The 15,731-nt window shown below is 37.8% G+C and overlaps 3 protein-coding genes across 4 annotated transcripts; 1 reads left to right on the top strand and 2 right to left on the bottom strand.

The window, feature by feature from the left end:
• The first annotated feature begins 43 nt into the window (after positions 1 to 43).
• Positions 44 to 6,361, top strand: LOC148177866 (uncharacterized). Its single transcript, XM_088032661.1, has 8 exons — positions 44 to 199; positions 249 to 1,471; positions 1,521 to 1,917; positions 2,199 to 2,606; positions 2,655 to 2,868; positions 5,046 to 5,133; positions 5,180 to 5,629; positions 5,683 to 6,361. The coding sequence occupies exons 1-8, from the start codon at positions 173 to 175 to the stop codon at positions 5,930 to 5,932; spliced, it is 3,057 nt and encodes a 1,018-aa protein (XP_087888787.1). The 5' UTR covers positions 44 to 172; the 3' UTR covers positions 5,933 to 6,361.
• Positions 6,362 to 8,023: 1,662 nt separating this feature from the next.
• Positions 8,024 to 12,641, bottom strand: yrt (erythrocyte membrane protein band 4.1-like yurt). 2 transcript variants are annotated; one of them, XM_088032511.1, is made up of 7 exons: positions 12,358 to 12,641; positions 12,043 to 12,190; positions 11,817 to 11,993; positions 9,594 to 10,473; positions 9,138 to 9,543; positions 8,633 to 9,031; positions 8,024 to 8,552 (listed from the first exon to the last, which is right to left on the bottom strand). In XM_088032511.1, exons 1-7 carry the CDS (start codon positions 12,502 to 12,504, stop codon positions 8,391 to 8,393), a joined length of 2,319 nt encoding a protein of 772 aa, XP_087888637.1. In that variant the 5' UTR covers positions 12,505 to 12,641; the 3' UTR covers positions 8,024 to 8,390. The 2 variants fall into 2 exon arrangements, with proteins under 2 accessions (XP_087888637.1, XP_087888638.1); XM_088032512.1 differs by lacking the exon at positions 8,633 to 9,031.
• Positions 12,642 to 12,736: 95 nt separating this feature from the next.
• On the bottom strand, positions 12,737 to 13,698 carry LOC148177868 (uridine diphosphate glucose pyrophosphatase NUDT14-like). Its single transcript, XM_088032513.1, has 2 exons — positions 13,513 to 13,698; positions 12,737 to 13,464 (listed from the first exon to the last, which is right to left on the bottom strand). The coding sequence occupies exon 2, from the start codon at positions 13,424 to 13,426 to the stop codon at positions 12,794 to 12,796; it is 633 nt and encodes a 210-aa protein (XP_087888639.1). The 5' UTR covers positions 13,427 to 13,464; positions 13,513 to 13,698; the 3' UTR covers positions 12,737 to 12,793.
• Positions 13,699 to 15,731: the final 2,033 nt, after the last annotated feature.

Below are 15,731 nucleotides of genomic sequence, written 5' to 3' on the forward strand. Positions count from 1 at the left end.
CGAAAATCCCTAGTTCGAAAAACCGGGGTGCCAACCTAAAACCCTTAGTAACTTTCACGCGGTTGACATTGTTTTGACATTTAATTTCCGTATAAACTATTTATACCATTTATTATGATTTAATTACACAATTTGTATCTAATGTGTCTCCTGAATCAAATAAATTCAAAAAATGGTGATTCTACAACTAGAAGAACAGGTAACTACGCAAATTTTAATTGAGGTTATGTTCTGACTTTTGTTGATAGCCCCCTATCGTCCAGGCCATCTTTGTAGGTGGTGAACCGGACAGAATTAAGGATCTAATCAAGTTTAAACAGGATGTGAATTGCTTAGATCGTGATAAACGTACGCCTTTGCACGCGGCTGCTTTCAAAGGGGACGCCACAATTGCCTCAGTTCTTCTCTTAAATGGGGCCCGAGTCAACGCGAAGGATAGTAAATGGATAACGCCACTCCACCGCGCTTGTTCCATCGGTTCAAATGAGACAGTTTCAGTTCTTTTGAATTACCAAGCTGATGTTAATACAAGGGACAAGCTCTGGCAGACTCCTCTACATGTCGCGGCGGCTAATGGGGCCTATGACTGCATCGAGCTGTTGCTCGATCATGTGCCAAATCCCAATGTTACTGACAGGGCTGGGCGTACGGCGTTGCATCACGCTGCTTATAATGGCCACACTGATAGCGCCGAACTTTTGATATCAAGGGGGTGCATTGTCAACGCGTATGATAAGAAAGACTGCAGGCCTTTGCACTGCGCGGTGCAGATGGGGCACATTGACTCAGTCGAGTTGTTGTTGAAATACAGAGCAGATATCAATGCAAAGGACCGGAATCAATACACCCCCTTGCACGTGGCTGCGGCGGGGGGCGCCGATATAATCTGTCGTCTTTTGATTAGTATAGGGGCTGATGTCAACGCACAGAACGTTTTTGGCAACACACCCTTACATATAGCTTGTTTGAACGGCCACCATTTGGTCTGTCATGAACTGGTGAATTCGGGGGCTGATATAGAGGCTATAAATTTTCGCGGACAATCTCCTTTACATATCGCCGCTGTTAGCACCTATGGGGTTGATTGTATGATGTTACTATTAACGCAGAAAGTTGATATCAATCGTCAGAGCCTCGATGGACGGACGCCTCTTCATATGACTGCAATCCATGGGAGGTTTACAAGGAGTAAGATTTTGATTGACAAGGGGGCCACTATTGATTGTCCTGATAAAAATGATTGTACCCCTTTGCACATAGCGGCGCGGTACGGTCACGATCTCCTAACCAACACGTTGTTGTCACATGGGGCAAACCCCAGCCAAAGGGGGTACGAAGGGCGACAACCTCTTCACATGTGCTGCTTGGCCGGGTATGTCGAATGTTGCAGGAAACTCCTACAGGCGGGCGTTGACTTGAACGCCTTAGATGACTCAGGGAAAACCCCCACGCATTGCGCTGCTTATAGAGGGTGAGTACTTTCCACTGCGGAGGCCCCCTGAGTGAAAGTAACTTTTTAGTTCCGTGGAGTGTCTGGACCTACTGGTGAGCAACGGTGCTAGTTTTCACATCAAAGACAACATCGGACGCCTTCCTCTTCATTATGCTGCTTCCCAGGGACATTACCAGTGCGTCTTCACTCTTGTTGGAATTGGTAGTCCGACAAACTCCGTGGACATTGAGGGTTGCACCCCTTTGCATCTCGCATGCGGTTATGACACGGACGGAAAATCCATCGAGTATCTTCTGCAACACAAAGCAGATCCGTTTGTCAAGGATCGTCGGGGGTTCACTCCTCTTCATTACGCGATGGCTGGGGGGAACATCGCCGGGGTTAGTCGGCTGCTTGGGGTGATCGAAAACTCGAGCCTTTTTCAGCAAGCGGACATGCCTGATGTCACCCCCTTGCATTTGGCCGTGAGTGACGCTTTTCCATCTACTTATTTGTACAGTAGAACCTGGATTATTCGGACTAATTGTTGCACAGGTCATCCGGATAATAGAATATATGGAAAAACACAAAAAATAATGCAAAACTTGGATTATTATAAAAGTTAAACATGTAATATCGTGTGATCATTATTGTTTGTAATCGAGTTGATTCGCTATTTGCCCACTTTTGGTACGTGTTTTTTTTTCAAATCGGCGATCCGAATAATCGAGGTTCTACTGTACTATGAGTGTCTTTTTTCCCCCAGGCCAAACTGGGCAACATCAACGTGATGCGTGCAATTTTGAGTTACTACCACGACGTCAATTTACAAACCGAACAAGGCCTGACTCCGCTAATCTTGGCGGCGCGCGAAGGCCACGTTCAGTGCGTCCACATCCTCCTCAGGTTCGGTGCCAAAGTGGCTCTCTGTGATAATATAAACGGGATGACAGCAGTGCACTACAGCGCGAAGAATGGCCACTCGCAGTGTCTCACTCTTCTCATCCACAACAGTGAAGACAAGAAAGTTATTGACATGCTTGATGAATACAAGCGGACCGCTTTAATGTTGGCGGTTTCAGGGAACCACATAGAATGCGTGCAGACGCTGTTGAAGTGTGGAGCCGATCCTAATATTGTGGATGACGATAAACATTCCTGCCTCTTCCGAGCCGTGAGTAGGTTGGTTTGGGCGTGATTGTAACACTGCTTTGCATTGTAGGTTGTAACTGGACAGAATAGCGTGGTGCAGTTGCTGTTATCGAACAATGCGAAAGTTGATTGTGTTGATTGTTATGGAAAAAGTGTGCTGCATTTGGCTGCTGCCTGTGGGCACCTTGTTTGTTTGCAAACGATACTTGGGTATCTGGCGGAAAAAGATATTTCTTTATTGGATAATCAAGACTGCTCGGCGTTACACTGGGCGTGCTATAATGGTTCGTTTTCTAGCACCCTTGCACTATAGTCCAGGCAAAATTAACATGAACCTCGGAATAATTCGCGAACCTTCATTTTATTGTTCTAAACAAATTGCCAAACGTCCCCATCGACAGAAGTGTTTCACGTGTACACTATTTTTTGTTCTAAAATTTTGGAAATTGGAGCAGTAGATGAACAAGTCTAAAGTAGTAAAACCTCCAAATTTCACAGTTTTAGGATAAAATCTGACAAAGTTAAGGAATTTAAATAAAAACCATGAACATTTTTAGTTCGTTTTCAAAATAAAAATTTCTAAAAACTCTATTTCTTGCTCTAAAATTTTGAAATTTAGAACAGTAAATCAGCAAGTCTAAAGTAGTAAAACCTCCAAATTTCACAGTGTTAGGATAAAATCTGACAAAGTTACGGAATTTAAATAAAAGCCTTGAAAATTTTTAGTTCGTCTTCGAAATAGAAATTTCTAAAAACTCTACTTCTTGCTCTAAAGTTTTGAAATTAAGAGCAGTAAATTAGCAAGTCCAAAGTAGTAAAACCTCCAAATTTCACAGTTTTAGGATAAAATCTGACAAAGTTACGGAATTTAAATAAAAGCCATGAAAATTTTTAGTTCAGTCTTCGAAATAAAAATTTCTAAAAACTCTATTTCTTGCTCTAAAATCTTGAAATTTAGAACAGTAAATTAGCAAGCTTTAAGTTGTAAAACCTCCAAATTTCAGAGTTTCAGGATAAAATTTGACAAAGTTGCGGAATTTAAGTGAAAGTCATGAAAATTTTTAGTTCGTTTTCAAAATAAAAATTTGTAAAAACTCTTTTTCTTGCTCTAAAATTTTGAAATCTAGAGTAGTAAATCAGCAAGTCTTAAGAAATTAAATTTCCAAACTGCACAGTTTTAAAATGAAATCTGACAAAGTTACGGAATTTAAGTAAAAGCCATGAAAATTTTTAGTTCGTCTTCGAAATAAAATTTTTTAAAAACTCTTTTTCTTGCTCTAAAATTTTGAAATTTAGAACAGTAAATCAGCAAGTCTAAAGTAGTAAAACCTCCAAATTTCACAGTTTTAGGATAAAATCTGACAAAGTTACGGAAATTAAATACAAACCATGAAAATTTTTAGTTCGTCTTCAAAATAAAAATTTCTAAAAACTCTATTTCTTGCTCTAAAATTTTGAAATTTAGAACTGTAGATTAGCAAGTTTAAAGTTGTAAAACCTCCAAATTTCAGAGTTTCAGGATAAAATTTAACAAAGTTACGGAATTTAAGTGAAAGTCATGAAAATTTTCAGTTCGTTTTCAAAATAAAAATTTGTAAAAACTCTTTTTCTTCTCTAAAATTTTGAAATTTAGAGCAGTAAATCAGCAAATCTAAAGTAGTAAAACCTCCAAATCTCACAGTTTTAAAATGAAATCTGATAAAGTTACGGAAATTAAGTGAAAGGCATGAAAATTATTAGTTCGTTTCCAAAATAAAAAATTTCTAAAAACTCTATTTCTTGCTCTAAAATTTTGAAATTTAGAACTGTAAATTAGCAAGTTTAAAGTAGTAAAACCTCAAAATTTCAGAGTTTCCGGATAAAATTTGACAAAGTTACGAAATTTAAGTGAAAGTCATGAAAATTTTTAATTCGTTTTGTAAAATAAAAACTTCTAAAAAGTCTTTTTCTTGCTCTAAAATTTTGAAATTTAGAACAGTAAATTAGCAAGTTTAAAATAATAAAACTTCCAAATTTCACAGTTTTAGGATAAGACAAAGTTACGGAATTTAAATAAAAACCATGAACATTTTCAGTTCGTCCTCAAATAAAAATTTCTAAAAACTCTATTTCTTGCTCTAAAATTTTGAAATTTAGAACAGTAAATCAGCAAGTCTAATGTAGTAAAACCTCCAAATTTCAGAGTTTCCGGATAAAATTTGACCAAGTTACGGAATTTAAGTGAAAGTCATGAAATTTTTTAGTTCGTTTTAAAAATAAAAACTTCTAAAAACTCTATTTCTTGCCCTAAAATTTTGAAATTTAGAGCAGCACACCTACAGATGGGGACATTTGACATTTTGTTTAGAACAATAAAATGAACGTCCACGCAAAAAATCACCCTTATGAAAAATATTCCAAGCTTTTGAAATTTTTGTGTCAATTTAGCCTGAACTACAACGCAGTTCTAACAATGTTTTAGGTAACACCAACTGTGTTGAATTCCTCCTAGAAAACAAAGTTTTTGAGCAATTGGAAGGCAATTCATTTTCGCCAGTGCATTGTGCAACGTAAGTAACATCTAGTTAATGAAACGAAGTAACATTTTTTTTATAGGTTCGCCGGTTCTGAGCGTTGCCTCGAACTTCTTCTGCTCAAATTCGGAAACGAAACAGCCAATTTAAAAGATTCCCGAAATCGCACACCTTTACACATTGCTGCTTTACACGGCCATGTCGAATGTGCCAAACTACTTGTCGAAAAAGGAGGAAATGTCACCTCACTGGATGAAGATGGACGCACACCGTTGATAGCAGCGGCACAATACGGACAAGTTAATATCGTTGGTACGAAATTTTCGTTCACTTTTCCTCAGTTTCCACATCAAAACTGTGTTTTAGACTTTCTTCTGAGTAATAACGACGTGGATAAGACGACGCAGGACAACCAGGGAAACACAGCACTCCACTGGGCATGTTACAGAAAGTACAACAACATTGCCTTATTGCTCCTCGAAGGAAACGATGACGAAGGGTTTATTAGCTTGACCAACAGTGATAGAAAAACGTAAGATTTCTTTCTGTTGACTAGTCGGGTTGTTGATTGTGGTTTTGTTTTAGACCTCTTCATTTGTCATCACGTAACGGTTTGGTGGATGTCACCAAAGAACTACTTAAAAAAGGTGCTTCCGTTACGGCTGTTGACAACGAAGGTCTGACACCAGCTTTATGTTGCGCTCCTAATCTAAACGTGGCTCAATGTTTAGCGTTAATCTTAGAAAATCTATCCGAATTTAATCTCCAATCCAAAGAGAAGTGCCAGCAGAACGGCGCCCCAGCCTTAAATTTCCACATACATTATGAGCAATGAGAAAGGGACCTAAATGGAATCTCGCCGTAGTTTAAGATACCACAAAAATATATCGTTAACTGTAACTAAAGTACAGGTTTTTGGATTTGTGATATTGACGAATTTTCTACATTGTCACAAGTTGCTTTAATAATTCTTGGTGATAATTTTAGCTTTTATAACATGTATGAAGTTTTTTTACCTTTGAATGTCATTACCACTAGACTATTGTTAAGGTGCTACTTTTTAACAATCAGATGAATATTTGTGTACTTATTTTTAACTCATGCAACTAGTCGCTTTCTGTTTTCTTTACCATGAAACAAAGTGTTCAAACAACAGTTTTGGTATGTCATGTATTTATTGCAATTTTACGGTTTTTAATAAAAGTCTTTATATAGTAATTATGGCCCATAAACGAAAGGAAACACGGGAATTTAAGTGGTGAGAGATGAGGTGACAGTCTGATCTTTAATTATTTTTCAAGTCCTGATTGGTCAACCTAACAACGTTATACTTTTACAAGAAAATTTTCACTCAGACCGCTTTCTGTAAGCTCTCTGATTCTCCAGCTAAAATTTGGTGCTTTTCTTACCGAACAGCCTGTACAATAAAAATTAAGTAACAAATAAGGGGAAGTTGGACGAAAACTAGACGAAATTACAAGGAATTAAGTAGAGTTTGGACGAAATCACAAGGAATTCAGGGGAATTTGGACGAAAACACAAGGAAATCAAGGGGAATTTAGACGAAATTACAAGGAAGTCGGTAAAGGTTGGACGAAATCACAAGGAATTCAGGAGAAGTTTTATGAAATAATAAGGAAATAAGGGGAAGTTGGACGGAATCACACGGAAATCAGGAGAAGTTTGACGAAATAACAAGAAAATAAAGGGAATTTGGACGAAATCACAAGGGAATCGAGGGGAATTTGGAGGAAAACAAAGAAATTAGGGGAGTTTAGACGAAATTACAAGGAAATAAGAGGAAGTTGGACGAAATCGCAAGGGAATAAGGGGAAATTGCACGAAAATACACGAAAATCAAGGGAATTTAGACGAAATTACAAGAAAATAAGAGAAGTTGGGCGAAATCACAAAGAAATAAGGGGAATTTGAACAAAAATACGCGGAAATCAGGGGAATTTAGACGAAATTACAAGGAAATAAGTAGAAATTGGACGAAATCATAAAGAATTCAGGGGAAGTTTTACGAAATTTCAAGGAAATAAGTGGGAGTTGTACGAAATCACAAGGAATTCAGGGAAAGTTTTACGAAATAACGAAATAACAAGGAAATAAGAGGAAGTTAAACGAATTCACAGGGAAATAAGGGGAATTTAAACGAAAACATAAGGAAATCAGGGGAATTTAGACGAAATTACAGGGAAATCAGTAAAAATTGGACGAAATCATAGAGAATTCAGGGAAAGTTTTACGAAATTTCAAGGAAATAAGTAGGAGTTGTACGAAATCACAAGGAATTCAGGGAAAGTTTTACGAAATAACGAAATAACAAAGAAATAAGGGGAAGTTGAACGAATTCACAGGGAAATAAGGGGAATTTAAACGAAATTACAGGGAAATCAGTAGAAATTGGACGAAATCATAAAGAATTCAGGGAAAGTTTTACGAAATTACAAAGAAATAAGTAGGAGTTGGACGAAATCACAAGGAATTCAGGGGAAGTTTTACGAAATAACGAAATAACAAGGAAATAAGGGGAAGTTGGACGAAATCACAAGGAAATAAGGTGAATTTGTACGAAAACATAAGGAAATCAGGGGAATTTAGACGAAATTACAAGAAAATAAATAGAAGTTGGACGAAATCACAAGGAATTCAGGAGAAAGTTGGACAACACACGGAAATCAGGGGAATTTAGACGAAATTACAAAGAAATAAGTAGAGGTTGGACGAAAACACAACGCATTCAGGGGAAGTTTTACGGAATAACAAGGAAATAAGGGGAAGTTGGACGAAATCACAAGGAAATAAGAGGAATTTATTTGTTGCAATTTTACGGTTTTTAATAAAAGTCTCTATATATAGTAATTATTTCCAATAAACGAAAGGAAACACAGGAATTGAAGTGGTGAGAGAAACTTGCTCCTAACATACATAAATATTTTATTTGAATCATAAAGAAAATATAATTTCATCAAAAGGACGGATCTGTTCTTAAAATTGCTTAAAAACATGTAAATGGTCAAATATAAAAATGATGGCACTTTTTCCGATTTGATTTCAATATTAAAATCACACATTAAAATTGGTCCCCGTGATAAATGGAAGTATTCGTGAAATACTGAAAAGGCACAGTCTACACAATGGAATTAGTGCTATAAAATGCAAAATGATTAAAACATCTACCCTACGAAATAAAATTGTCGAATCTCCTTATATACAATAAAAAATGAAGTACTTAAAAATATTGCGAAAAAAATTTGTATCACATTCGAAAAAGCAAGCACCAGATCTTATAACTGCGTTGTAATGACCGACTTCCGGATTATGGACGTTTCGGTCGTATTCACTTTCGCCACAGGCGACGACACCACTTCCTGGGAAACGAGCCAGGGCGATAATTTACTTAAAGATGGCATGACGGTGGTGGACTTGGAAGTGTCGTCATCAAGTTCCTATAAAATCACCCCTTTTAAACACCCGCTAATCACACAACCACCTAGCAAACAACATGCAGTAGCACCACCTCACTAACCTTCAGTGAATCCATTTGGGATTTGTCATCCACCTTGTCCTCCTCGTTCCTAAACGGATTATTCGCGAGAAAAGGATTGTGATTTTGAAAAGGATTCGTGTTATCAGACATGTAAGTGGCGAACGGATTCGAATTGTTAGTGGAAGTGCTCGATTCAGTATCGCTGACTTGCGAATCAGTGCTCAATAAACTTAGAGGTTGTTTTTCGTTCGTGTTTAGCATCACCTTCTCTAGCTTCCCGTGGTCGTTATGGCCGAAAAACGTGACGGTAACGGGAGTGGCGCACCGTTTTTGATCGCTGCTTTCGTTATCGAGTTTAGGAGATTTCAGGACGGAGTTTGTAATGACGGGGTTAGTGCCTGTAGGACCGGTCACTGACAATGTTAATTTGTCGCCACCCTATTAGGGTAAGGTAAGGAACAAGCGAGGAAAAAACAAAACCGAATATTAGAAGCAGACAACACAATAAGCAAAATATACTTAATTTAAGTAGAAGAAGACTCACCACAGAAACAAAAGTAGCCGCCTGTAGAGAGTTCAAATTAGATTCGTCGTTGTTTGCTGCTGCGACAAACATTTGATTTGTCAGTTTCGTGACCATCGAAGGCCCCAATTCCTCCTCAAGCTTGGCCTTGAGTATGTTGCATTTGATTTGGCCAGGGGGCAAAGGCTTGGCCATATTCAAATGTTTCGTAATATTATTAGGCATTTCCGCCGGTAACAACTTCGTGTCTTCGTCTTTACTAATCTCATTTCTGGCTTCATCCCTCTGAATCCCACTAAACGTTTCCTTCGCTAAACTCTTCAATAAAAAGTCCAGCTGACTATCGGGGTTTGAAGGAGTGGGACTTGTGGGGGTTGTTGGCTTCCTCTTCAACGTTCCATTGCGGCTGCTGGTGGACAAAACGGGACTAAAAACGCACAATTCAATAAAAATTTATTAAAAAAATTACGAGAAAACCTGTAAGAAGACTTCCCGCAGCTGCTCTGACTGACGACCCCCAGCGATTCCGGCCCTGTGTTGGTCGGAGTGGCCGCTTTGGCGACTTCTTCGTTAACTTTACAATACAACGGATCGTTTTCCGTCGCTGTAGTTCCGCTGGATTTGTTCGATCGTTCGCTGCACCTACTCGAACTTGGTTGTATCGTTTCGACCTTGTCATCCGTGGTTGCTTCATGCATTTTTTGTCTTTCGCGTAAAACGTGACTTTGTCGCCTTCCATATCTCTGGCTCGGCCTGCGTTCCAGCTGGACACTCCTTCGCGGTTTATTGTGATGAGTACTCTGATATTCCGTCCGTCCTGAATACCGGAACCTTGATCCCATTCTGAAGAAGTTCTGCCTCGCTGATGGTCCCTTCACTGGCGCCCTCAAGCGGAAAAACGCGTGGTGTTCAATCGCGCATTTCCATAGGTGTTTACACGCTTTTTCATTATGCAAACGGAAAACAAAAGTGTGTTCTTGTTCGCGGCCTTGGTCGTCGTCCTCGACGACGACAAGGGTTAGTTTCTTCTTTTTGAAGTTGAGCTTGCCGATTTTCGGCCAGAAGAACAAGCCGATTTTTTGAATGCCTTCGAAGACGAGGATGCCTGTGGGTGTTAGACCTAGACGATACTCCATCCCGTCTTTTCCCAGAACTGTATGCATGTCAACTCCGTACATTTCGAGCCATTTCGCCTTGTTCAAATAACTCAGTTCGGCTTGAGCAGGTGTGAGGCCACGGAGCTTCTTAAATTCTTCCAAAATCTCGATTTCCATTTCTTCGGTTTGCTCGGGAACGAAACGGAACTCGGAGACGGTGGCGGCAGTGTGTTGAGATTCATCGTAGTCGCCCAATTCAGCTAACAAAACGAGAATTCATAATTTCCTGTTTACACCGAAAGGTGGAATTTGATAAAATAGGCAAAGTGGGTTGCGTTATGCTTTTATTTGTTACTATAATTGTTTAATAGTTTGCTCATCGCAAAAATGTTGAGATAAACATTAGAAGTAAACATAGAATGACTCACAAGCTCACAACTGATTAAGAAAATAAAACTGCAAAACATGCAGAAAAAAGTTTATTCGATAAGTTTTTATTTTCCGACACGAACAAGTTGCGACATCATAAACAGACATTACGTAAAACCGCATGAACTCTTGATAATACGAGGGGTAACCTCTCTGGAAAATCAGTGTAACAATCTTAGGAAATCAGGGATAATCGTTTAGAAATCAGGGAAATCAATAGAAAATCATAAGAAAATCAGGGGAAATCATAGGGACATTAGGGGCAATCAGTAGGAAATCAGGAGAAGTTTTACGAAATCACAAAGAAATAAGGGGAAGTTGGACGAAAATTAGACAAAATTACAACGAAATAAGGGGAAGGTGGACGTAATCCCAAGGAAATAAGAGGAATTTGAACAAAAACACACGGAAATCAGAAGAATTTAAGCGAAATTACAAGGAACCAATGGAAACTTAAACGAAAACACAAGGAAATCAGGGGAGTTTAGACGAAATTATAAGGAAATAAGGGGAATTTGAACAAAAATACATGGAAATCTGAAGAATTTAGAAGAAATTACAAGAAAATAAGGGGAATTCAGTCGAAATTACAAGGAAATAAGGGAAGTTAGTCAAAATCACAAGGAAATAAGTAGAGGTTAGACGAAATCACAAGGAATAAAGGGGAAGTTTTACAAAATAACGAGGAAATAAGGAGAAGTTGGACGAAATCACAATGAAATAAGAAAAATTTGGACTTAAACTCAGGGAAATCAGGGAAATTTAGACAAAATTACAAGGAAATAAGTAGAGGTTGGCCGAAATCACAAGGAATTCAGGGGAAGTTTCAAGGGAAACTTAAGGGAAAGTTAAGTAGGCCATTTTTGAGAAGTATTAACCCCTAGTGATACCGTGAGTTTTTATTGTTTTCCCACGTTTTGTTCCACAAATTAATTGCTGTTTTTGTAAGAAGAACAGCTAGACACAAACCCATATAATTTACCTCTAGATGTCAGAATATTAATAGTTCGTTTACCGCTCAAATAAATAAATAAACCGGAAACGGCACCGGTCCCCCACCCATGATTACTGATATCAACGCAATATATGGAAATGTATGCAAATTAATCAACGTTAAAATGTATTTGTAGATAATTCAACAGCGCAATGAACGATAGGCGTTTTTGTGACTTACATTGTAAGGCCAAAGCTGCCAATTCCACATCTGTAGGATGAGGGCATTCTAATTTCCCATCAAGAATGTCTGCTTTTAATTGCAGAAAGAATTGGTACCGGGTCAATTCCTCTCTCAAATTATTAGGTTCTGATGAGTAGAACTTAACTTTGAGTCTCAACGTGTAAGGGGGCCCAACTAAAAATCCGACGTTAGTAAAATACAGAGGGGGTTTAAGGGGGTGTACTTTTGATTTGCTTCTTGATTGATTTAGTGGGATCCAGCCAGTGTTTGACATGATTGGCATCAGTAAACTGCAGTCCAAAATAGTCCTTTTCTATCAAGTCCAAGGAGTAAAAAACTTGCTCGTACAAGTCCCTGGCTTCGGCCTTTTTCTGCAAATAATCCGCAATTAACGGGGCTCGCTTAAAACGATGAGAAATTAGAAAGTTCCGATCTAATCGGCACTTCCCAGCATTGTTACGAATTTAGGCTAAGGAAGAAGACACGCATTTTGACACGCGGTTAACTTCACGCCTACTCAAAAAAGGGATAAACTTACAGATAACTCCACTGATAAATCCGTACCATCCAAAAGGATCACTCGGCACAAAATTAAGCCTTTATGTACAATTTTCGTTGGTTTTATTTCACTCCCATTTGTGCGGGTGTTTGTTCGATTTTTTCGGCCGCTCAAAAAACGAAACATTTCTCACTCGCGGTTTGTACTTACAGGCACCAAACTACTTTTTCAAACAGTTTCATAAATGTTTTAACGCACGCACGAAATGGACGCCATTACAGTCGCCGCTGACATGTCAAATAAGAAGAAACCTGTCAAGCACAACCACCTTCGATTCACTTTGTGCTGTGGTCAACAGGTAATAGAAAAGGACGGGAGATCGGCGCCGCTAAAGTCAGACAAGGATAGAAATACTACCAATGAAGTATACAAAATAGATTGTTGTTGTTTATTTAAATTTTCTTAGCACCTCACATTATATGTCCTCCTTGAGCTTGTATTTGTGGTACAAAAACCACTGCAGACCAAACATAAAATTCATAGGACTGTTGACATAACTCTGCCTGGCGTACTTTAACACTTCTTCAACAGGCATTTCAAGAACATCAATAATCTCATCGTCCACTCCTCCTCCAGAAGTTACCCTCATATCATCAGTAACTTCGCAATAAAATAAAGTACTTCTAGCCCCAGTTGTCTCTGTTAAATTTTTGTATGTGCAAACTTTCTCTAGATTGTCTAGAGATATCTCATATCCACATTCCTCCAACACCTCCTCTTTAGCAATCTGTTCTGTGGACGCATTTTTGTCTTCAAGACCACCACAGAACTCTAATGTTATCCCTAAACTAGGAGGGTACTTAGTGGAATCAATTTCCCCCCTGCGCTCTTGTTCTGGAATACAACTCAGATAAGCAGAGGGCCGAAATTGCTTAACTATAGTGAGGACGTTTCTAGTCTTGTTGTAGACAATGATGATGACCCCATTGCGCTCAGCAAAGATCCCATGTTCAAAGGATTTGCCATTTTGTGTGTACTTCATGGTACAGGGGGTTGTGTATATTGTAGGGATGTAATCAGTTAAGTACACGTTTGATATATCTTCCATTTTCAGTGATAAGACAGTTTCAGGTGTCTTCGCGACCGCTGAAAGAACAATTTTAACAGATTTATATTACAGTATTCAAAACAAACCTTTTCATTAAATCACGTGTGTTTGGATTATGTTCCAGGATAATACTGCTCGTTAATACAATTTCTGGACTGCTTATCTAAAGCTTAATCAATCTTAAAACACAATTTTAATTGAGCGCGAGCGCTGCAATCTCGCTGCAAACAGCTGGGGTGTGTTCATAAAATGAGACGACTGTTGGAGCGTGTGACGTCAGAGTAATGTAATTAACCGCAATTTTCGCAAAAATTCATGACTAAAACTATGCCAAATTTTTGATATCGATTTCTCGCTTATTTTTAGAGTAAACTTGAGTTATTATACATCAGTATGCGCAGAATTTTCCGCAGATTCCAAATCTAGGATTTACATTCAGATCCGACAACAAATAACTGAGGTATGGCCGATCAAAGTTTCGGAAAGTTTTTTCTCATTTTTCCTAATTTTTAAAGTTAATTAACTCGGAAACTATTTGAGATATTGATATGCGGTTTGCGCCATCCTTTTTCTCGGCTCATTTTACGTTAGAAAATGTTCTCAAAAGTCCAAAATTTGGTAGTCGATTTTTCCCGAAAAAAAAATCCGATTCAAACGATAAAATTTTTTTATTTTTTTTATTTTTGGCCATAGCTTGTAAACTATTTGTCCGATCGATCTCAAATTTGGCCAGTAGATAGATTTTGAGCTCCTCTTTCGACCGATGTATAATTCAATGCTATTTAACGTCGTTTTCACTTTTAAAACATTGATTGAAAATCACCCTAAAATGACGTTTTTAAAACCGTTTTTGGCCAATGCCTCGTTTGTTTATTAAGAAAAACTCAACAAATCTGGGCTCATTTTACGCAGAATGTCACGCTGAATCCAAAAACATGAGAATTTTCAATTTTCGTCAACAAATAACTGAGTTATAGTCGTTTGAATTTTTGGGTTGTCGCCAGAGGGCCAAATTTTTGAAGGTTCAAAACAATTCATGCTCGATATCTCGGAAAGTATTTCAGATATTGAGATGCGGTTTGCGCCATCGTGTTTCTCGCGATTTTTTACATAAGAAAAAGTTCCTTGATTTATCTACAGTCGAAATTTACAAATTTTCGCCAAAATTCATGACTAAAACTATGCCAAACTTCTGATATCGATATCTCGCTAATTTTTTAAAGTAAACTTAAGTTATTATACATCAGTGTACGCAGAATTTTCCGCACATTCCAAATCTGGGATTTAAATTTAGATCCGACAACAAATAACTGAGTTATGGCCGATCAAAGTTTCGGATAGTTGATTTTCACTTTTCCTCATTTTTTGCAATTTTTAAAGTTAAATATCTCGAAAACTATTTGAGATATTGACATGCGGATTGTGCCATTCTTTTTCTCGGCTCATTTTACGTTAGAAAATGTTAACAAAAGCCCAAAATTCAATAGTCGATTTTTCGCGAAAAAAAATTCCGACTCAAACGATGAAAATTTTTCAATTTTTTGATTTTTGGCCATAACTCGTAAACTATTTAACTGATCAATCTCAAATTTGACCAGTAGATAGATTTTGAGCTTTTCTTTCGACCGATGTATAATTCAATGCTATTTAACGTCGTTTTCATTTTGAAAACATTGATTGAAAATCACCCTAAAATAACGTTTTTAAAACCGTTTTTGGCTAATGCCTCGTTTGTTTATTAAGAAAACTCAACAAATCTGGGGTCATTTTACGCAGAATGTCACGCTGAATCCAAAAACATGAGAATTTTCAATTTTCGTCAACAAGTAACTAAGTTATGGTCGTTTGAATTTTTGGGTTGTCGCCAGAGGACCAAATTTTTGACGGTTCAAAATAGTTCGTGCTCGATATCTTGGAAACTATTTCAGATATTGAGATGCGGTTTGCGCCATCGTTTTTTTCACAATTTTTTACCTAAGAAACAGTTCTTTGATTTTTCTACAGTCGAAATTTGCAAATTTTCGCAAAAATTCATGACTAAAACTATGGCCAAATTTTGATATCGATATCTCGCTTAATTTTTAGAGTAAACTTGAGTTATTATACATCAGTATACGCAGAATTTTCCGTAGATTCCAAATCTAGGATTTAAATTCAGATCCGACAACAAATAACTGAGTTATGGCCAATCAAAGTTTCGTATAGTTGATTTTCATTATTTCTCATTTTTCCCAATTTTCAAAGTTAAAAATCTCGGAAACTATTAGAGATATTGAGATACGGTTTGCGCCATCGTTTTTCTCGG

This window comes from Gnatocerus cornutus, chromosome 3 (genome assembly GCF_029298725.1).
Source record: "Gnatocerus cornutus isolate USDA-ARS CGAHR chromosome 3, icGnaCorn1.1, whole genome shotgun sequence".
In the NCBI taxonomy this organism is placed as follows: domain Eukaryota; kingdom Metazoa; phylum Arthropoda; class Insecta; order Coleoptera; family Tenebrionidae; genus Gnatocerus; species Gnatocerus cornutus.